General features: G+C 44.1%; 1 protein-coding gene across 3 annotated transcripts in view; it reads left to right on the top strand.

Annotated features, from left to right (window-relative positions):
- Positions 1-23403, top strand: part of RORA (RAR related orphan receptor A) — a 338545-nt gene that overhangs the window by 255267 nt on the left and 59875 nt on the right. The window contains exon 1 of one of the 3 annotated variants that reach the window (XM_069866983.1): positions 12919-13012. The exons of the other annotated variants lie outside the window; for them this stretch is intronic. Coding sequence (XP_069723084.1) covers positions 12985-13012 — 28 coding nt within the window. The 5' untranslated portion in view covers positions 12919-12984. Of the gene's footprint in view, positions 1-12918; positions 13013-23403 lie in introns of those variants that run through there. 3 annotated transcript variants of the gene reach the window in all.

Genomic DNA, 23403 nt, shown 5'->3' with positions numbered 1-23403 from the left:
CTAGAAACCAGGAGAAAGGATCGGGAAACATTTCCTGTCAAAAAACTTACGTTTTTCAAACTTTCTGGAATATTGTGATGTGAAGCTTCTGTTTCCTCTGTGCTGCCTCTTTTAATTTTGAAATGCTTCCTGTCTTGTCAAGACCCTACCACGTTTGTTACCAGACCTCAAGAGGGCAAGATGTGCGCACCACAGCGATTGAGAGAGACCTTCTGCCTCTCTGTCCAACCTAAACACGAACCATTAGACAGACAGCGTGCAACTGGTTTCACAGATAACTCACCTAACCCAGTTATGCCAGTTTAAAAATGGTAACTTAGTGGGAGACCTGAAGAAATAAGGTCTTGTCCGTGACAATCCTCTCCCTCGTTTGTGCCTGTGCTTTTTGAGTAGTGATCTTGAACATCACTCCCCTGCAAACCCCATAGCTCTCGGAGGAATGCAGCTGACAGGCAGACAGCACAGTGCCGCGTCTTGCAGTCCGTATGCAAAATGTTGCCTGCTGCTAATGGGAGGAAGTATAAGACACCACTCCCACTAGTCCCCTTCAGCAAAACTCAGAATTGCCATAAAAGACTAACTGTATCCTTACTGATATCGATTGGTCTTAGTGATAAGGGGAAAAATATTAACCTGGAGGTAAACTAATAATCCCCTTTAAAGAGCAATATAATGCTTTCAAATGTGACCTAGTTATGTTTGGCTTGATTTTTTTGTAATAGCAGTTTGAATACCAAGACATTGTAGTATTGCTATATCCTAATTCTTGTAAACCTTCTGTGGACGATCAGCGGTATTGTGTTGCTTTTGCCCGTCCTTTCCTGTTTACTTCTTTATTTTCATTGGTTTGGGAAAAAATTAGATGTATCTGTAGAGAGATTTTTATTTTTTTTTAACTTCCTTAGCAGAGCGAGAAGCATGCAGGCATTCAGCTGCTCGTGCTACCAGTTTCTTTTAAGTCTGGCTTTATGTCTCTGCTGGATTTTGGTTCACATCAGTAACCTGTCACATCTCCAGCAGCAAGCACATGAAATGTGGCAGAACGCTATCTCACCATTCTGGATGATCGTATCCTACCGAGCGTCACCGTACATGAAGTAATTACAGGCTGAGGCATCGCCGCGGTGTTGGTAGGACCAACTAGCGCCAAGCTGGTCCTTCCGTGAGTTGCCTTTCTAGTTCCATGTGAAAACGGAAGCGAGAGGAGCTAGTTTGCAGGGTGTGAAATAACTTGAATCAGTGATAACAAGTACTTAAACCTTTAAAGAAGGAGAAATATATGTTAAAAAAAAAAAACTGCCTGAAAGTTTTCACCTAAAACCTCTACAAACAGTGGGGTTTGCTCTTGCTATATGATCATCAGGGCTCACAAAGTATTTGTAATAAAACTCTGAAGTTCTGTCAAATCTGAGTATTTGGTATAGCAGTACAAAACATATTCTGATTTTCTCCTGACAAAGATGGCATCTTTTTCATTTAGGAGAATGTCAGACCTGCCTACCATTACCGTGCCAGCTGAAACCCCTCCTGCTGCCTCTGTCATACAGGTAGACCACTGATCCCGCATGGATTTGGGGCCAGATTTGAGATGGGTCTTTTTTTCATAGCCTTGGTAAATTTTTCTTTTCAATTTCATAACACAAAAATTCAGTTTATTTCTTTCTTCTCAATTACGTTAAACATTTCACAGGCTTAATTTAAATGTAACAATTGCTTGAAAACCTTTGTTTTCTTATTGGTTTGACAAACCCAATGAAGCATTTTATTGCAGTGTCTTGGCTTGTTTTCAGTTAGGGATCACTAGACAACTGAAGAGGAAGGGCTAGAGTCTGTGAAGGTGAAAATAATGCATTTCGCCACATGAAACTGTGTATTGTTCTTTGCAGAGTACCAGCCTTAAACAGAAAAGAAGTCTAACGTAGAAAAAAATCCATTTGTGTAGCTTTGAATGCTGTATGGCAAAGCTAGAGTCTATGTCATAGAAGCATAGAATGGTTTGGGTTGGAAGGGAGCTTAAAGATCATCTAATTCCAACCTCCCTGCTGGAGCTGCCCTCCTCCGATAGCTTTAGGAGTTTCTGGAGACTAGTTCATATGTATGACTTCTCTCTGTTTCCCAGCGGGGACTTCAAGACCCCAACTGTGTAAGCATGCAAAGATACTGAGGACCCAGAATTACCTCGGTTTTCCCTCCTTGCATTGTGGAAAAAGGCATATTTCCACAGTTACTGTCATTTTCTAGGCTAGACCTAAGTGCAGAGTGTGGTGACCCTTGCTTGTTGGGTCTGTAGGACAGAGCAGAATCCTAGCAGACTGTCCAGCGGGCATTTCTAACTTCGAGGACAAGTGCATAAACTTGCTAGTTTCCATCCCATCAGCCCCTAATGTGTATTGGTGCAGGGGGTTAGTCTTCCTGAGGTGCAGAACCCTACGCTACCATCCATTTTGGTTGTTCATGCTAGCGAGCAGATAAACGACTCTCTTAAAATAACAAAAATATTATTTTGGTGAAGCAGTTTCCATTCAGGAAAAAAAAAATACTTTGTCCTTCAGCTAAAAATGAACAGAATGATTGAAAGCAGCAGGTACCTTTTTTAAATTATTGAACGCTTCAAAAAAAACCCAAAACCCAACAACATGTATTGAAATTCAAGTTCATTCTAGCTTGTAAAGTACATGCTTGCAATACATTTGCTTTGGAGTCAAGAAATTTGTGTTTTAGTAACTGGGGCCTGTGTTAGAACCTGATTACAGCTGCGCGCTGAAGAACGGCTGCCCTGTGCTAGAGGTAACCTCCCCAGCTTCAGCAGCCTTAAAGTAAAGATTAACGGTGTCTTAAATTAGCCTTGATTCTATTAGAAATGTCCCTCATATTTCATGCTCTGGAAAAGGATATGGGAGAAGAATGTCATAATGTTTCCCTGTTCTTTGACAAGCCTTTCAGTAGCCCTGTCAAAGAGCCTTTAAAATTGAATTGAAATAATCAGAAATGATGTGCCTATGTGAAAAATGCTCGGCGGATTCTTTTCTGTAAGACAGGGGTATGCTAATCAGTTTTAAATTATGAGTTTAAAATTATTCTTATCAAGCAAATGGTAGTAGCTCAGATTAAATTACTAAGATAGAAAATGAGAAGGTTTCTAAATCCTTTACCTGTTTTGCTTTCTAAATAGGATAAAAAATGCTATCTCAAGCTAAATTAATACAAATGCAAGTTATAAAGCCAGGTTTTATATGAAGCAATAGATCATTCCCTCTAGGTGGTCTGCCCTATATGCTCTGCTTTGTAATCAAATTCATCAGCTTAGAATACTGCTCTCTCCCCTTTTAATGGTGAAAAATGGTGCTGTGCAGGTGTTCTCCGCTCAACTTGGTGATTATTAGTAAAACAATTCTCTCAAATAATTATCTTCCTTTATGAGTGAATCATCCTCTTATTTTACTTCTACTAAAGTCTAATATCCTTCAACAGTGTCACTTTATCATGTCTGATAATCAGAATTATGCAAAGGTATTATCTGCATGGATTTCATGCCCAGGAACCATACCATCACTTATTTATCACTCGTAAGTAGTTATGCGGCGTTTTGTTTGTTTGAAGTACAATAATTGAGGCCATATTGACTTTTGAAAATAGATCCTTAAAGTTTATCCTTAAAGTCAAAGTCTTTAAAGCCATAATCAGCTGCCGTTTCTTTTTCACTAGCAGCATATCAGAAGTAATGAATTTTCTTTGATAGTTTTAAGAATGCGATGGTGCTGTGGGGAGGACATCTGGAGGGAAGGCTGCTGGAGTGGCTCTTAAGTTTCATTAGAACAGCAGCATCTGATCCGTGAAAAACAGCTTGCCAGCTACCATCAGAATATTAAGAAGGGGGAGAAATTAGCACTGATTTACTCTTACGTGATCAGAGGGTACGTTAGACTTGCCAGAATTTCTTTTCTGGAGCTCAATATTCATCTGAGGAGGAACTGGATGAAATGTGATACGCGCAGTATCTGTCTGATAAGTTCTGTGCTGGAAAAGAGGGAGTCGGACAGACTTAGAAGCCCACGGAACTTTAATTTTTTCAGAAAGCGTGTGTGGTTCTAAGCTTATATTTTGCATTGAGACATAGAAAACATGCCACATCTTAAATTTTTTCTCGTAATAGCACAAATACTCTCCAGTGCAGAGCTGTATAAATAATGTATATGCTCACAGGAGCAGGAAATATGCTGCTGATCAGACAATGTCAACTTAGATGAATCCTGTCCTGAAAGCTGTACTTTAAATGTGAGCAGTAAAACCACTATTGACATGTGGCACTACTGACTGAAATGTCAATAGTTATAAAAAGAATATTTCATAACGCAGAATCATTGCTTGGTCTGCTTGACTGGACGGATGCCTCTATTTTCCATGAAAGAAAAATAATTTCCATACTAGTTCTCTGAATGCCCAGCACAGCTCACATTCTTAATCTTAATCACGTTCTTGGAAACAGGGAAAATGTGCTCATTGGTCTTGTATAGTGTAAGAGAGAGTTTTGACACTGGGCATGACCTGAAACAATTTAACTGCTGGCATACTTCCAGTTCCACTCAGGTTAATTTTCCTCAATCTGGAAGTGGGTGCAGGGCAAATTTAATACGTGAAGCAATCCTCATCCTTAGCCTTCAGCTCTGTACGTGAGACAGCTTCATTTGTTCTCTGACGACTGTGACTTAGCTGTAGCTTCCAGAGTGTGCAAGCAGAAGGGACAGGCTTGTTTGGCTGGCTGTAGTCTGCAGGCTATTCCGTTTCTCCAGCTGTTCTTAAGCATCGTCAAAATGTTCTGTTTGTCAACAGATTAGAGTGTGTGCCCTAAGCTGAGAGGAAATAAAAGGGGCTGAGGTGCTATTTAATGCCCTAGGCGCGTGGAGTGGCGGAGGATCCACATCACCTTGGCTGTTGAACCGTTCCTCGGGGAAGGGACAGAAAACCACTGGGTTCCTTTCTAACGCTGTGTCTGGCCAGACATGTTTGTGAGGATGGCACTGAGAAAGAAACCTCTCTCACTTCATCTCACACACTGTTCGCTGCTACCCATTCTCCCACCTTGGCCATCTCTGATGATTCAAAAGAGGGCAGGAAGATAAACCCAAGGACTGAAGAAGCAGACCACCACCATTTGATCCGTGTGCCTCAGGAAGAAAACGGTTACTTAGCCCGGGCATGTAACTAGCTGGAGGAGGCAGGTCAGTCATAAATCTCTTCCCGTACAGCAGGGAGGCTTGGAGCATTCATACTAGTTCTCATTTTCCTTTCCTGTAGGAATGTACGCAAACAGGAGATCCCTGTGAGCATTGCAGTTCTTCTGCAGGTGACCGTGTGCACTAAATTTGGGAAACTGGACCTAATACTTCGTGAAATTCAGTTGTTGCCCATAAAACAGACTAAAAAGGGTACAGGCCAGGGGCTTTTTAGACAAGTAGGAACTTTTCGAGTATTACTGTGGTCTTCCTCAGAAAGAGACCAAAACCCCTGCGCAGATCTGTCTGCTTTCAGCAGCTCCAAAAGGCACCAGCACCTGTGCAGGTGATGGCCAGGATCTCTGCAGCCAGACACTGGTTTTCATTTGTCCCCAGCAGGGTGTTCAGTTGTTGAGCAGCTTCCCCAGGGATGTCTCTGTGCTGCTGAAGCCCAAACATCAAGCTGATAAGGAGGGGCTCTGAAGTTCCCAAAATATGTGTGGATGTTTCGCTACAACCAATGCAATTCTCTTCGAGTAGATTTACACGGAAAGGTGGCTCTTTGGAGAACATGGCAAAAAATGGTTATATGATGATGATCCTTAAGCAAGGGTCTAACAGTTGCTTCGTTGAGGATAACCAGTATCCTGCTGTTCTTTATACTACCGACAGTTGTCTCAGCAGTAGGTTTGACACCATCCATTGACTCTTCCCTACCAAAAGCAATATACTGAACAATACGTGGCTGCGGTTTTTGGCAAGCAACGCTGGCCAAAAATAGCCAGGTAAGATTATGCCTGAAGAAGAAAGCTCTGGCAGCTTTCAAACAGTTCCTGCTTTTTGGCAACATTAACATTAGGACATTGTAGAAAGATTTGGTGATGTGACCTAAGACAGCTTCAAATCTGCGTAGAAGATAAACTCTCTGAGATTGAACAGGGTCTTGGGAGCAGCAGCGTGATCAGCAGTCCAACACTAGTGACTTCATAAGTTCATTTTAAGGTTATTGGGGAGAAGAGGGATGCTACAAAGTCCAGTTTGATCTATTTCTTGCTAATTTTGTAATCTTTTCATGAACCCACTTGCAGTCAGTGGCAGATGATTAATTGGCCATAGTCTCATGTATCTAATCACTTCCATTTCAGCATTTTGTCAACTCATACTTTGTCTCACCAGGTGCAGAACTGTAGGAGCCGCTTGGCAAAGCACAGCAACCAGTTCGCCAGTTGTGGATAGCTATGTGCTTAATTGGAAGTTGTGGAGTAGTTTCTAAAACGGCTTGATTAAGACATATAGCTGCAGGCCCGCGCTGTGCAAAGGCACCACCTCCTCAGCAAGGATTTAGGAAGGCATTTTGTCTGAAGCAAAGCGGTATGATTGCAGGGTCAGCACTGTAGCAGTTTTAAATAGATGAAAAAGAGGCAACTTAATGAGGACAACCTCAGTTAGATTCATCTTCAACAGTGTGCTACTTGAAGGGCAAGAAATAAATGAAGATTAAAATACCACGAAGTCTGGAGGGGGGGTGAAATATCTTAAGGAACAATAATTTTCTTTCTGTGGGTGTTGTGTATAGCTGTTAGAAACCCCTTAAAAAGTGATTCTCAGTAGGGTATACAGGATTGTGATGCGTATTTTAAAGGTTAGAGCTGCAGTTTTCCTACACGTTGTTTTGGATGTATTTGGTAAGTCACTGCTGCACCTATTGCATAGGTTTCACCTATGACTATGGTTGTGTAAGAAGCTAAAAAGGCAACAGCACAGCTTTCCAACTCTTAGAACTTGTGTTTTTTTAAACTCTTGTTGCATCTAGAGCTGCGTCCGTAATGCGAGCTGGGAGCTGAACACTTCACCTGACACTAGGACATGCGATTGCCTTGCAACTGGAGAAAGCCTTCATTTTCAGCCTGTTTTTTCCCATTTACCAGGTAGCTGCCATCACCTTCTCTGGGCAGGGTTTAACTCCTCAGAGGAGCTATTAAAATGCCGATAAGAAATGAATTTTCTGTAGGTGTTTGAAGTACTGAAAAATACTAGAACCTGTTTAAACGATACTGCTGTCGATTTGAATCAATACAAGATTTCCTAAATATTTTAAAGACTTTCTTTTGTTAAAAACGTATGAGAATTTCATAAAGACAATTAACAATATGCATCATTATGTAAATCCATACTGACAGGCTAAGCCCCCCTTTTTTATAAGCAAAAACATATGTGTACAACTTAGCCCGGGGTCATTTTAACAAAGTGAAGAAGCTGTCTCTGCTAAAACTGGAAACATGGGAGCCCTCGATGATTTATTGAAATGTTTTCATATTGTGGTGGGTTTTTTTTCCAGTAAGTAAAGTTTTGATCTCCTTGGGAGAACGCAGCATGCAGTCATCTCCCTGCAAGAGGACTTGCATGGAGTTGCGTCTGTGACAGTGACAGAGCAGTGGGAAATGTTGTACCTCATAGTGGTTTGACAACTTCAGCTTCATAACAACTCTGTGTGGTTCTGCCTCCTTCAGACTAGGGGTTATTGCATGACACATTCTCTTCTTTTAAGAGCATTTTTTTTTCTATGCTATATAGGGAAGGAAGGTGGTGGTTACACCCTGTATTTGTTATTCAAATCTTAAATTTTAGTGATAAGGAAGACTCAAAATTCTTCCCAAATCAAGCTTAACCATGCAGCTTCTCTTAGACAAGAATGCAAAATATGACCCAACAATCTCCAGAAATGTTCTCCACTCATGTTCCAAGTTAGGACAACATAAACATCCGTCTTTAATTAGCAGCATTTAAAGTATTTCTGGTTGGAGATGTTTTTTAACAAGTAGTTAGGAGTAGTTACTAGTTCATCTTAGAAGCTGAACTTACCACTTTTCTCAGCAGGTTTGAAAAGGGGTGGAGGAGGAGAGCTTTTCAGTATTTTCTGTCTTGTGCTTAGAATACACTATTAAATTCTGGTTCCCCTATTACTAGCATTAATAGCCATCGTCGGTGTTTTCCCTTTCTCTGTTAGCAATATAGGACTTTTTTTTGTCTGCCCAGCAGAGGCTGAAAAGATTGCTAGAAACAGTTGTTTCCTTCCGACTGTTACGGAGGCTTGTGGTTAGGCTAACGAGATGAACACCTTTTATATCAACACAACACAGAATAATACCTGATAAGGTTACACAATGCGTTAACGTCTTTAAACTAGCAATCTAACATTTACGGTTTGTGGATGTTGGAGTGCAGTTACAATTCAAGTCTACGCCATCGCAGACCCCTGGTGCTCCCGGCTTCCCTCGGTTGTGGTGGGTCTCGGGTCTGGCACATCAAAGGGAGGGCGTGAGTGCAACTGCCTTGACTTATTTTTATCTGTTGTGAAAGGGCTGGGAGCGCGGCTCGCATCCTGCTGGCCCCCCTCGCAGTGTGAACTGTTTCATGAGGGGTCGACCACAAGAAGCAGCACACTGGGCTTCCACAGAGCCACTGCTCTGCACCAGCCACCGTGGGGTCATGGCCACAGGGGCCAACTCTCCATGGGACGCCTCTGTGTGAGGAACCTAGAGCACTGGGTTGGTTTTTTCTCTCTTTTTTTTTTCTTTTTGTTTTTTTGAGCGGTGTGTGTTGTTTTTTAAATTGAGGGACTGACTGGCACGGCATCCCACCACCCCAGCATCTTCCTCGGCCCCACACAACTGGGAATGCAGGAAACCCCAAGGACCAACTACTGTCTCTGCTGAAAGAGAGGTGGTACAAAAGGATGGACCCACGCTGTGGTCAGGGGCCGCTTTGCAGGCTGCTAATTAGTCTGAGCCACTAATACACAGATTTGACACCTTAGGAGGTCTTGGGATGCAGAAATGGAGCAAGGAATTGCCTGTAATCTGAAGTGTAGTTTCTCGCTCCTATGCAGTGTTTCACAGGTATCTATAAATGTTTAAATAACAAACTCGCATACGAGCTTCTGGAAGACTGGAAGCATTCGTGTAACCTCGCCTTACAAACTGCTGAGAGTTATTGTATGTCGAGTAAACTGCAATACTGAGCTAAGTATTATTGGACTGGCACGTTGTGTTTTCATTGATACGCTGTCTGAACTTGAGTGAGACTTTCAGCATTGCAATAGTTTGGTAAATTGAGAGGAAACGGATTTTAAATTGAATTTTCTTAATGAGGTCAAACCAAGACAGAAAACTAAAGTGCGAATGGATGTGTTTATACATCCAGAAGTCAGTTAGCAGATGGCTTTAGATGGGATATTGATAACAAATAATAGACTGTTTCATGTGTTCTCTTCTCACTTAAAATGTCTGATGACCAATCTTCTGTGATTTTATGAAGTGACTGTTGCAAGGCATCTGTAAGAATGCAAAATCTGTGTTGCCTGCTTATTACTGAAGCCGTTTAGCCCATCAGACGTCATTCCAGATTACCAGTTGTGTTTCAGTTGGACTGGAAACTAATACAGATCAGTAATAATGTAATGCTCTGTACCTTAAGGTTAAATGTCTGACAAGACAACTAGCGCTAATGGACTGTGACATTTTTCAAGCCATGGGTCTGACATTACTTGCTGTGTCAGAGCGAAATGTTTACAACGGTCTAAATCCACATTACAATGCATTAAGACATCGTTCTTTTTTCTTGTGCGTGCTGCAAGTTTTCTGACTGTATCTAAATTCCACAGCAGCAGCTGGTCCTTGTGTAAAAGCTGCACTTCCCAGGTTCTGAAGAGCTCTGGACAGGACTGTCAGTGGCATTTTATTTTGGTCCAGGATGTCCTGTAAACATTCTGTTCCGCATGTTGCAACTTTAAAACGTGGGCTGTGGATAAAATTTCATGAACACAAACCCACCTGGGACCAGACCTGCCCCTGTTAACTTTTCTGAGCAGTATCTCATTACACATGTAGTGCCACTGGTGCAGTGTGTGTCAGGACAACAAACTCGGATCAAAAACTTTGTGCCAAAGATATCTGCTAAATTGACCCTACTGTGCCAGATTAGCTCTTGGAATTTTTTTAAATAGAGAAGATTTAAAACAGTATTTTGCATTAAAGGACTTGAACGACCAGACTGATAAATGGTAAGTACACCTGGATAGCTTCTAATCATGTTTAAATAATTTCATACTGTATTTGAGAACTCATTAAAGAAATAGGTAAGAATTAGTCACTAGGGGCCATTTAATAACAGATTCTTTCAGTGTCCTCATCTCATAAAGGCTCTTTCTAAATATAGAGCTTTGCTTCAAGTAGTAAGAAGCTTCCTCTGGTTTCTGTTTATCTATTTTCCCTTGTTTTATTTTCTTTAAAAGCTTATACTTCTCATTAAATTAGTATGAAATGGTTTATTCTGTCCCCTACTGAATAGATTGCAATGCATTGATGCTTTTCTGAAGTTTCATATTTGATGCTCTCTTCCAGTGGCTAAGGCAGGAGTTGGAAAAAGTATTTAGTTTATTAATGCAATTTTCACTCGTGTTGGGGTTGCAACAGCCTCAAGTTGCACCAGGGGAGGTTCAGATTGGACACTAGGAAAAATTTCTTCACTGAAAAGGTTCTCGGGCAGCGGCAGAGGCTGCCTGGGGAGGTGGTTGGTCCTCATCCCTGGAGGGGTTTAAAAGACGGGCAGATGAAGTGCTTACAGATATGATTTAGTAGTGGACAGGTAGAGTTGGGCTTGATGATCTCGAAGGTCTTTTCCAACCTAGTGATTCTGTGGCTTTTTTTTTTTTCATGGCTTGGAGTTTTTTCTGTGTTGTGTGGATGTGTGCATAGACTGATGATGCAAAACTTCATCTCACACGCTGACAGTATGGTGACAGCTGATGTTATAGCGCATATGAAAATCACTCCCGCTGCGGTGTAACGCTTCGTGTTCCCAGGGGATCCTAAGAGAACATGAACCCATCACCAGACAGATTTAAAATGCAAATGCTGTTCTGCTTGATCAAGCCACCGACCATTAAGCAGACAGTCGTGTTATAAAATCATAGAATCACTAGGTTGGAAAAGATCTTTGAGATCATCGTGATGCAGGAAGTAGTTGCTATTACAAAAAGTGGAATATTTTTTTAATTAAGCTGAAGTAGAGTTAAGTTTCATCTAAGTAATTGTGTTCTTTGAAAGTTAGACAGAATATCCATCTGATAGCATGTTTTCTTTAAAACAGTGTTTCTTCAGACACTGTTCATTCTTTGTTTGGTCTGATCTGTGCTGAACACATCTCTCCTTCTGCAATCCCCTCTGTTTTCCGTCTTTCCTATCGTAAAGCCAAGGTCAGGCAGAGCTGCACCCAGCTCCAAGTTAGTAAGAGTTTTGGCTGTTGTGAAGTTTCATAATAACAGTAAAATTAGACCTTGGAAAATAATAGAACATGCATAAGATTTCTGGGAGAATGTATCTGTGTGTGTATCAGTGGGAATCTCTCCTGCTCCAGCTCCTGTCTGGCTGCACCATCCATGGGGATCGCTGCTCGCGTTGCCCAGCCCCGAGGAAGGATGCCTGCTCTCTAAAAACCAAAAATGTTTCTTAGAGTTGATTTGCCAGCATTTTCGGTAGTGATTAAGCCCAACCGTCCCCTGCTAAACCATATCCTTAAGCATTTCATCTCCCCATCTTTTAAACCTCTCCAGGGATGGGAGATGGAGTTGCCTGGGGAAGCTGTGGCTGCTCCATCCCTGGAGGGGATCCAGGCTGGGTTGGAAGGGCCTGGGGGGACCTGACCTAGTGGGACAGCCCTGAAAAGAAGAGCAACGAAGCTGGTGAGGGGGCTGGAGAACAGGTCTTATGAGGAGCGGCTGAGAGAGCTGGGGGTGTTTAGCCTGGAGAAGAGGAGGCTGAGGGGAGACCTCATTGCTCTCTACAACTACCTGAAAGGAGGTTGTGGAGAGGAGGGAGCTGGGCTCTTCTCCCAAGTGACAGGGGACAGGACGAGAGGGAATGGCCTCAAGCTCCGCCAGGGGAGGTTTAGGCTGGACATTAGGAAAAAATTCTTCACAGAAAGGGTCATTGGGCAGTGGCAGAGGCTGCCCAGGGAGGTGGTTGAGTCCCCTTCCCTGGAGGGGTTTAAGAGACGGGTGGACGAGGTGCTGAGGGGCATGGGTTAGTGTTTGATAGGAATGGTTGGACTCGATGATCCGGTGGGTCTCTTCCAACCTGGTGATTCTATGATTCTATGACTGGGGGCAGTGGGTATAAACTGGAGAGGGGCACGTTTAGACTAAACATAAGGAGGAATCTCCTCATGCTGAGGGTGGGGAGGCCCTGGCCCAGGTTGCCCAGGGAAGCTGTGGCTGCCCCGTCCCTGGAGGGGCTCCAGGCCAGGCTGGATGGGCCCTGGGCAGCCTGGTGTGGTGGGAGGTGTCCCCCCATGGCAGAGGGGCTGCAACTGGTCTTTAAGGTCTCTTCCAACCCAAACCATTCTATGATTCTTAAGTAGATGATCTGTAAGGTCCCTTCCACTTCAAACTAGTCTGTGATTCTGTGATGGAGACTCCACCCCCTCCCCGGGCAGTCCCGGCGCTGCGGAACACCCTTTTGGGTGAAGAAATCCTTCGTGAGGCCCCTCGCCGAGCCGCGGGGCGGCCGTTTCCCCGTTCGGGGCGGGGCGGGGGCGGCGCCGCGGCCGGGGCGGGGCGGGGTCGGCCCGGGGCCGGTCCTGATGTCAGAGGGTCACATGGAGCCTCAAATGCGGCGGGGGATGGCGGCTCGGCGAGCTCCTGCGCTGGCGGGCGGCGGCGGCGGCTGCTGAGCCCCCGGCCCGGCCCTGCCCGCTCGGCCCCCGGACAACGATGTGCGTTGTGCTCGCCGCGATGAAAGGTAGGAGCGGGGGGTCCGCGGGGGGCTCCGTGTCCTGCGGGGCTGGGAATGCAGCGGGGGTCCTGCCGCAAACAGCTCTGCTGGGGGAGGGAAGGGCGAAATGCAGCGGTTTTCCCTGTAAATAACGCTGGATCCCGCTGCCAACAGCACTGCCGGGGGAGGAGAGGGGGAGATACAGCGGGGGTCGGTGTAAACTGCCTTGGGTCCTGCTGCAAGCAGCACCGCTGGGGGAGGAAAAGGTGGAATGCAGTGGGTATCGCTGTAAATAACACCGGGTCCCCCTGTAAACAGCGCCGGTGAGGTGGGAAAGGGTGAAATGAAGCGAGGATCGGTGCAAACTGCACTGAGTCCCACTGCAAACAGCACTGCTGAGGGAGGAGAGGGGGAGATGCGGTGGGTATCAGTGTTAATAACACCGGGTCCCGCTGTAAACAGCACTGCTGGGGGAGGAAAGGATGAAATGCAGTGGGTATCACTGTAAATAACACTAGTGAGGGAGGAGAGGGTGAAATGCAGCAGATATCGGTGCAAGCGGTGCTGCTGGGGCAGGAAAGGATGAATGGCAGCGGGGATCACTGTAAATAGTGCTGGGTCCAGCTGCAGACAACACTGGGGTGGGGTGGGAAAGGGTGAAATACAGCGGGTATCACTGTAAACAGCGCTGCTAGGGCAGGGAAGGGTGAAATGCAGTGGGTATCGCTGTAGAAAGCACTGGGTCCAACTGGAACAGGCGCTGGTGGGGCAGGGAAGGGTGAAACGCAGCGGGTCCCGCTGCCAACAGCGCTGCAAACCCGCTGTGCCCGCCTGGGAGAGGGTGAAATGCAGCGAATCCTCCTGCCAGCTGCTCAGGGGGGAAGGAAGAATCAGAGCTAAGCCCCGGGCTGGGTTTCCAACCTCAAGTTCTGTGTCCCTGCCAGCCCGAGCCCCCGGTGAGGGGCACCAAGGGAGAGCCCCAGCGAGCTCCTGCTGAGAAACCTAGAGCTCAGGGGCACGGACGCTGCCCGCTCTCCTGCTGAAATGAGGGCTGCTTAGACCTTTATAGTGCAGCTTTTAAAAGTCCTATTTGCTTTAAAAAAAATCATAATTCAAAACCAGTAACTGTCTTTATTTAAATCGAGTTTTCTTGCATAGCAATCCCAAGCGGGGTCCTGTTGGTATTTGAGTTTAGTGCTGCCACTAACATACTCAACCCGTACCCCTTAAAATAATTCATAGCTAGAGTTGTAGTTGCTTAGTTAGTTTTAGCTCAAGTTTCTTTTTTTTTTTTAGCAAAAAAGAACCTTGAAAAAGAAAATTGAATCCTGTTTCGGGCAGAGAGCGATTCCTTCTCTTTTTCCTCTTTCCTGCGGCTGTAGGTAGCGCACAGGACAGTGTTGGAGGCATGGTAATTTTCAATTACTGGGCTTCCTTTTTTTCTCTTGGAGAGAAGCCTATGTGAATAAAAAGCAAAGCTCTGTTTTCATTAATCATTAGCCATGCTGAATGTATTTGGCAAGGAAATGTAATTGGGTTGATTCAAATACTTGCATCTGTAACAAAAGGAAATGTATTTTTCTTTTCTTTTTCTATGTGAACTATATGGGTATTTTAGCAGTCCCTTAGAATTCTGCGTATCCTGATGTGATAGTTTTTCAGAGTATCCCTCCCAAGCCCATTAGAACCATGAAATCAAATAAACTTTTTTTTTTAAAAAAAAAGAAAAGAAGGAAAGTACACAAATTTAAAAAATTGGAGGGTGTAATTGCCTTGTATGCTTCTGGACAAAGACACGAGGTTGGGTTGTAAAAGAGCAGGCAGACAATTTTCAGCAACTCAAGTTTGAAATATTTTTTTCACTCTCGGGAGTTTCATTTAAACCAATTTCCACACCGATGTCAAATCTTGGCAGAGCCCAGCTTTTGGGTTTTAAAGTGTAATTCCTAATGGCTTTATTACGAAAGTACTTAGGTCTTTGTACTTTTTACAGAGCACTTCTGTGGTGCGTTTCATTCATGTTCCGTACTATTTAGTGTTCTGGTGCACTGAAAAACTTTCTTGGTTTCATATCCTTTCTCTAATTTGCTGGATGGGGTTCAGCTGGAGGAAACGTGTTGTTGTTTGTCTTAAAATGACCTCTGGCTGCCATGAAATAATAGATCCACAATCCAATATCCTGATTTGAGAGAACTAGACCAGCAGCGCAGGGAATGCAGTTTTATACAAGCTCAAAGGCATGAGGGAAAAATGTAGAATGTGTAGGTGAATTGAATATTTTATTTATTTGCAGTTCTGTAGTGGCATTTTGGGGGCTTCTGATCTCTTACAATTCTGAAGTTAAAGTGCAGAAAATTACAATCTGCAGGAAAATATAGGATGTTGCAGATTTCCATATTGGTTTGGCATTTTTTTAAGTGAAGAGAGTGCTGTTTTTTCCTATTTCCTATTGCTGTTGAGGTATCCCAAGTCGGTAAGATAAGACATTAATTTCCAAGTTGTCATGTTTTTCATGCAAGGTTACGTTCTGACAAATGTGCTTTCCTTTTGTTTTGAGAAATCTTCCAACTTCCAGAGTATACGCAGGTTTGATTAGTAAAGATTTTGGCCACCTTTCAGCACGTTGGTAGCTGCGCTAGTGGGCTGCGAGATAAGGAAGGTAACTTTCTGGTTTTAAGCAGAGGGGAAAGGGAGGGGGATTGTGTCTTTTTCTAAGAAACTAAGCAGTTTCAGCTCATAACTGAGTAAGTATTTTGTAGATTTATGGGCTTCTAAATATCATTTATCAGTGGTTGTGAGGCAATGTAGAGGATTCGGGAAGCCTTGCACTCTTAGTTTATAGTACGTGTAGGCTGAGAGCATTAAAGAAGAGTGCAACTTCGCATGTTTACTACTGAAAGTATGCGAAGAAATCAGAGGTTTTCAGCAGCATTTTTGTTGGTGCAGATCTTAGTCCTGCGAGCGTCTTCATGGGCAGAAGCTTCAAGGTTGACTTAAAGGAGAACAGGATTAAGTGCCACGATTTGGTGAGGAAATAACTCTGCACTGGAGTAGAAATGTGGATACTGTTGTCATGCCTGTACGTAGCTGGAGGTGAAGCCAAGATAAAGGGAGCTAGATTCAGAAGTGTGCTATTTTATCTTTTTTTGATACCTATTTTATAGGGAGATGAGGGGGAACCAGGCCTGGCATTTGGGAGCTCTGAATCGCTTCTCTTGTACTCTCATCAGGCCTGGCCAGCAGGGTTTGGTCTGCTGATGAGTTTCTAAAGTATGAAAATGCACCTAGCAACAGTTTTACTCTCCTTCATATGGACATTTCTAAATAGAGATTAGTAATGCCAATTTTCCAAGCTTTCTTTACCAGGTGCATTTATTGTTAAGGTAGAATTTGAGCCACTAATCCCGATTTTTGCAGCGTGCACATCAACAATGTTGAATCTGTTGCAGCTCCATGGAGGATAGACGAGATCAGTGGAATCAGTTTTTACTTGGTTGTAATGAAAATTGGTTTGCTTTGGGAGGTCTGTGCTTGGATCCTTGGAAATATAGCTATTTTTCTGACTGCAGCTGTCCCTGAATGAAAATTCCCTGCTGTGCTGCAGGGAACGTGCTTTCCTTGGAGCGACCTCCTCTCTCCCGACGCACAGAGCCAGGTTGCTCAGAGGCCAGCCAGGGATTTATGCAGCACTGCTTACTGTGGGTGAGGTTTTCGGAGTCAGTCAAGCCTGACCTCTGGATGTGGTTTTTATCATGTATCTTGGCACCAACCTGCCAGTACACTGGTACTTACTCTGGGTTTTTTACCAGTAAACAACTGTCTATGGAAATACATCTTGCCATAGGTCTAAAAAAGTTGCTTCACAAATGGAAGTGTGTTTAAATTTGCCTTTGCTGTGGCACTGTTGAAAGTTAAATCCAATTTAGCAAATAACCTGGTACGGAACTTCTGTTGACTAAATATTAACAGAATCTGGCCTTTGGAATTGCTAGCTGAGAGGCTGAGTTCGTGTTGCTTTAATTTCGTACGACTGATCTGAATGATTGACTTGTACCCAAGACATTTGTTGCATCACCTACGTTCACAGGGTAGGATTGGTTTGAGGTTTATTGCTGAAATGTGCTTTTCAGGCCCTTTGAAAGTCTCTCAAGATTTGCAAGTAAAAGGAGAGGAAATCTGTCTTTGTGTCTCGCTCTGTGATAATCAAAGGCAGTTGCATGCTCTGTACAAGTCTCAGTTGGGGACGCTCCTTTCAAGTACAGAGAATCTGTACGTCCTGTTTAAGTCAGCAAAAACTGTGGGTGCTGAACATCTCGCTAGATCAAACTCTTTAAACTTACGTACAGCTCTTGCCTAGCTGAAATGGCGAGCCTGTTCCAGCTGGCAATACAATCTAGAAAATCGTTCTAGGATAGTTCTGAGTAACTGGGGCAAAACCCAAGTGGTCCGTGGGCACCATGTAAGGGCTTCTGTGCCCTTTAAAAAAAAACAAATATCCCTGCAGGGTTGAGGCTGTAGAGGTGAGCGGTTAGGGATCTGGGGAGGGGGAGCTGTGCGCAAATATGAAACGTCACCACGTTCCATCTAGTGAGCTGACGTGGGGTGGGAGGATGGCAGCTGCATGGGCGGGTGATGCTGGGGGATGGCCTGCAGCCTTGCAGCTTGGCGCTTGCAGAGGGGAGGGGAGTGTTGGTGTTTATTAATTCGGGGAGTAGTGTCTAGAGACCTCGGTCAAGAACCGAGCCCTCTTTCTATCGAGTACTTCCCCAGCACGTACACAGAAGACAGGTTTCTTTACTCATTCCCCATTATAGACTGCCTTGCATTTTCGGGGTTTATTCTAGGATGATGTAGCACTCAGTTTCCACCTTAAGGCATTTTAAATCTTCTTTCTTGTCTCTTGCCTACAGTGCAGTATAGAAATGATCACTATCATGTGCTAATTACTGGCAGGGTAGTTAGTATTTCATCTTTACTACACAACAGAATTCTAAATTGATGTATTTGTTTCTAAACTACACATACTAAATCAAGACTGTCAAATCTTTGTCTCTCCTGAGTAGACACATGCAAGTTTATCTGACTTTGCAATTCTCTATCTAGTGTTGGAGGGAGTTGAGAAGCAGCATGTTCTTTTCTTTTTCCTTTGCATTCCCATGAGGTAAGATTTTGTAGCGTGCAAAATAACTGAATATGGCAAGAATTTGTTATTGCAGTCAGACTTGATACCTTTTAGAATGGAATATTTTTTTTCATTTGCAGTGAGAGAGGAAAACAAAAAGAAGTAGTCACCTTTCTTATGTTTATCTGTGAGCTGTAATTTCCAGTTGTAGCTGATAACTCCTGAGATCAAATAAACAGTAGTTTTCTCCTTTTGCTCTTTTGTCTTTTCCTTGAGGACTGATATTTAAGGGATATGCATGTAAGTGATGGTGCAGAAACTGTCCTGCGGAAACCTCTCATTCCCTTTTGAAGATCAGGTATTTTCTCTCTTTTGCAATAAACATTAACAGGGGAGGATTCTGTCCTTCAAGAGTAGTTACGTTATGAAAAAAAAGGGAACTCTGTACAGTGCAGACCTCTGCTTGTTGGGTGAAAAATAAACCCACAGGCTGAAAAGTTGAAGCAGAAAGCCTAGTTAGGGGATCTGGCAGATGGATGTTCTTCTTACGCTTCGTACTGTTTTAAAGGGAGCCTTGCCTGTGGTTAATGAAGTCTTCAGTTTGCCCAGGGTTTGTTTTTTTCACTTTTCATCCTAGAGGCATTTAGGCTAAGAAGTTCTGCGAGATATCAGCTGGCGAGCCTGGCGCAGGTTCAGGCTGCCTTCCAGTTGCCGGCACCGTCTGTTGAGAACCCCAGGGAGTGACTCACGGGGGTTTGCACTGTCCCCCCTCCCGAGTGGGGTTAGCGGTGGTAGGGAGCTCGCTGGCAGGCTGGGGCGAGTCAGAGAGAGCCCCTGGCGGGCCCAGCACTCTGCACTGGGGTTCACTGCCCACACAGGGTCCCACACATTCCCTTTTTTTGTGCAGGTCAGCTTGGTGTGAACTTGCCATGGTCAGCAGCACCTGCTGCTGCCCCCCTTTAACGTACAGCTGCACTGGTCTGGGTGCTCAGCTTCCGTAGGGTCACAGTTTGACTGCATTTTTTGGTTTCTTTCCTATGTGATGTGGAACCCGTAGCTCACATTGGTGCAACTCCAGCCTTTGGGCCTTTTGTCATGCTACGTACATAGCCATCTAGGCTAAAATCAATGTCGAGAGAGGTATAATCATCCCAGCTTTCATTTTAAAAGCATTTATCTCAAAGCTTAATTAAAGCCACTTGGATGTAAATAAGTCTAACCTCTTCACTTCTGAACAATGCAAATAGAACAGTCAGCATACTTATAGGGTATCGGCCATGTAATTATTGTGTAATGTTTGTGTTCTTTGAAATACTGTGCTATTTATTACTGTTGAATCCTGGGACAAGGTGCTTCATAAAAACAACTGCATGACTCTTTATTTATGCACTTTGGAAGAAGTTGATCATTCTCAAACAAGGCGGAAAAGTGACATTAAATCTTTACATAGCCAGATGCACCATGACAAAGGATTTGTCAGAGCGGTCTTTCAAACCCAAGTGACCACAAACTGGAGTTTAGTCTGGTGCCAGCGTACCGTGGGCTGTGTTCCTGGGTGCCAGGGTTGCTTTTCCCTGGCTCTAGGTGCTGCGGGCACTGGGCCCAGCGGGTGCGCTTGGGTCTCCTGCCAGCTCTGCTCACACCTGCTGTGTTGAGAACGCTTTCTGCACTGCCGACTAAAAATAAGGAAAAGGTCCTATCCCTGTCTATCTTCTGCAATGGGCTGTTTGTTTGCTCTTCTTGAAGTTCTATGGACTTTGCTGTTCTTGCTGTTCTTCTGCTAACTGCACAAAATGCAAACCCGGCGAAGGATGCAGCATGACCATGGCTTCTGCTTCCACCTCTTGCAGATACCCAGAGCTGATGTGTTTGGTTCTGCTGGTACATTGACCTCTCCACCTCAGAGGCATCTGGGGCAATGAGGTTTACTGTATACAAAGTTGTGTAAGTGAGGCAGGGTGGTATTTTTAACTGCTTTAGTTAAATAATCCCAGAAGTCTGGGCGATGTGCATGTGAAATGCAGTTCAAAGCTGCATTTGTTTCAACTGACTTTTATTTTGGACAGAATTGTCTTAGTTTTAAGTAGTATTTTCAGAAGAGATGAGTCAGAACAGTAGGAATAGGGTTACGTGCAACCTAGGGCCTAAGGTTCTCAGTCTCCACTGCAGTTCGAAAGGGCACTGAACATGCTTGATAGTGAATTTCTACCTCTTTTTCCAAAGCACCAGGAAAGTCAGGATTGGCTCAGCCTTTTTTCCCTTCATCCAGTTATCATTTGCTGTTTAAGACCTAGTACAATTTACACGATCTAGTTGGAAATAAAGTCCTCATTGCTTTTAGCACTTAATTCCCATCTCTTGTGAGTTTGCTGGGGTCTCGAGAGTTGATGCTATGCTGTGGGTTAAGCATACCTAAAACCCACCTGAGCTGATGTTTACTTGGCTTAATTCTGAAAAAAGAAGTGCTCTCCTGTCCAGCCTCTTCTGCATGGCTCTTTGCCTAAAGGGACATTATTGGAGGTGTCATTTATCTTCTTCTCATCCCAAAAGGGAGGTTAAATTCTCTTTAACCCCAGGTGCTGTTTGCCTGAAGTCCTTAGACTAAGTTGAGGGTAGAATGTTGGTGAAAAGTGATCCCTGGTCATCAGAACATTTGGAGCTTCCTTTCTGTGCGCAGGCATTTGCTTGCTTTAATCCTGCTTACATTTGCTCAGTATGAATGATCTCCTCGTTGACAGGAGCAGCCGTAGCTGCTGTCTTCCTCGATCAACTGCAGTGTTACTCATAATGGGTGCATTTTTCCATTCAGCTAAATTAATTAGCCCGTTTTTCTGTTTGATTTGGCAGAGTAGTTATTGTGAGAAAACATATTTTCTGGTAAATTTGTAGCGATTGCTTGAAACTCAATTTGGGAATTAAACTCATCTTCTCCACTGCAAAAAAGTGCTTGTCATAGGTGCCACTGTTTTTTCCCTTCCTTGCACTGGCTCCTTCTGGCTTTCTGTAGAAGTGTTTGCGTGCTGGGTGGTACGTTACTAACGAGTTTTGGAGGACGTAAATGTCAGTGAAACTGCCGTTGGGTGCTAAGCTGGAGCGCTCGGGGGGGGTTGGCAGCTGTAGCTGCACGGGCGCGCTCTGCCACGCAGAGAGGGGCGGCTTGTTAGTGATCGGCCGGAGCAGCTCGCGCTCCCCGCTCTTTTCCTTCCCAGGGACACTCCCTGCCATTGTTAGGTTGACAGAGACGCATTGTGTTAAGCTTTGGGTACAGTTTTTCCTGCACCGTGGGCACGTTATTGAATTAAAACAAGTATTTGCTTAAAATATGAGCGTATAAAGATGTTTATAACTGCCGGATAGATTCTTGTATCAGCAGATAATAAAAGAAACCCAGACGGGTTAATTAAAGAGGCAGAGATGTTTCATTTAAGAGGCTTCATATACATAGGCGCCTTCTAAATGGCTGAGGAGAACTGGCCCAGAGCGTTCCTGCCTCCCCAGATGCTGCCGGTGATAGCAGGAGGAGCAGCCGTGGTTGGCGGCGCCTGTGGCAGCCGGCAGCGCGTCGAGGCACCGGGCTGCTGCGAAGGCGTAGGGGCTGGAGCGGGGCCAGCCGCCGGAGCTAAATAAAGGAATTCATTTTCCTGTTGTTCTCTTCAAGGAGGATCAAAATTCTCCCTCCTGCCTCCTGCATGGGATGCGTCGACAGAAATTCCATGTAAAACCTCTCAGTAACACGAGAAATACTCACCCCTGCGTTTTTCTTGGTGGGTTATTTTATTGCCTGTGATGGGACCTGGGTGAGCACCAAGAATGAAGGGCCCTGAAAAATGTGATGTTTCCAGTATTGCTGCGGCTGGCTCTATTTAACCAGATTTCTTAAAAAATCTACTGATGTCTCTGGGAATAACTTAGCAGTTCCCAGTCGGAAAGATGGGGTGCGCTCCCACCTCGGAATGCACCAAGCTCTTAACGCGCTTTGCGTTACTGACCTGCCAGGTACTGCTGAAAAAGAGCAATCGGTATCTGTAACAGATTTCTTTCATTTTATGTTCTTTTTTTTCTCTAAAAATGACTAGGCTATAACATGGTTTCCTCGCTTTAAAATTTTAACTTGAAATTCAGATGTTCAAAGCAGTTATCTCTGTGGCTGGCACAGTGACGAAGTATCTTTAAACGAGCTGGCTTGGCGGGTAGTGGTGCTGATTCTGTTGTGGAAACCTAGAGCTCAGTACGGGGAAACGTCTCTTTGCTGTCACTGATCCAAAATATTCTAATTTTCTTCCGATGTTTTCCCTCTTAACCACAGTGTTTATACTCACAGAAGGGAAAAATAGCCAAACACAAACGTCACTCTGAAGCAGAGACCTTTTGAATGGCAAAATCTCCCTCCAAAGAATTTCTACTCTCCGCGTTGATTTAAAAGCCCTCACAAAAGTGCTTCAGAATGGAAACTTTTGCATGGCAGCTCTGGCACGTACTGGTGGTAAATTAGCGCTTTATAACATGTTATTCCTGCCAGTGTTGATTACTGTTTTGTCACAGAAGTAACTAACTTTGTAATTTAATCTCTCCTGGTATTGTTAGTCTAAAATGTTAAGTGTGCACTCTACATTATGAAAACCTGGACTGTGGAGGCTACCTGTGGCTCTGGAAGTCCCTGAGCTGTAAACTGCTGGAGGCTGGCAGGGGAGCTGGAGAGGTGCCACTGTCCTCTGGCCTTGGCTTCGCACCGTTCCTGATGCAAACTCCTCGTGGCCACTGCTGGAGTCGGGCAGTGGCCCCGCTTATCTAAAAGAAACTGAGGAAATGCCTATTTGACTGGCTAATTATTCTTTATGTTAAATACTTTCCGATCTATTAACTAATGCTTGTATTAATTTGTAATACTTGAAAAACCTGATCGGATCTTGGTTTTTTAATCAAGTTATCATTCCAGAAGAGTAGCACGGTTCCTGTGGAAATTCTGAAAACAAGTTACTAAGAAATCTGACTCATAAAGCCAGTGCCTGATGAAATTTGAATGTTTAGAAGAGAAAATGACTGGCAGCTCCTCGTGTAAGCACGCTAGTTGCAATAAAGTATAAAAGTTCAACATCAAAGAGATCACCGCTTAGTCTGTGGCATATTTGTACATCAAAGAACAAATACAGGACAAAAGGAACTTTATAGAGATACAGTTCAGCCTCGCAGACGGGTCCCCGTGGAATGCTGGAGAATGCTGCTTTCATAACGTGGAGATTCTCTCTGGCACATCTTAGTTTCTGAGTTGGGGAACAGGTAAACTTAAGAATTAAAA

Source organism: Phaenicophaeus curvirostris, chromosome 12 (assembly GCF_032191515.1).
Source record: "Phaenicophaeus curvirostris isolate KB17595 chromosome 12, BPBGC_Pcur_1.0, whole genome shotgun sequence".
In the NCBI taxonomy this organism is placed as follows: domain Eukaryota; kingdom Metazoa; phylum Chordata; class Aves; order Cuculiformes; family Cuculidae; genus Phaenicophaeus; species Phaenicophaeus curvirostris.
Note: the sequence above shows the minus strand (reverse complement) of the source record. Positions and strands in the feature narration are given on the sequence as shown.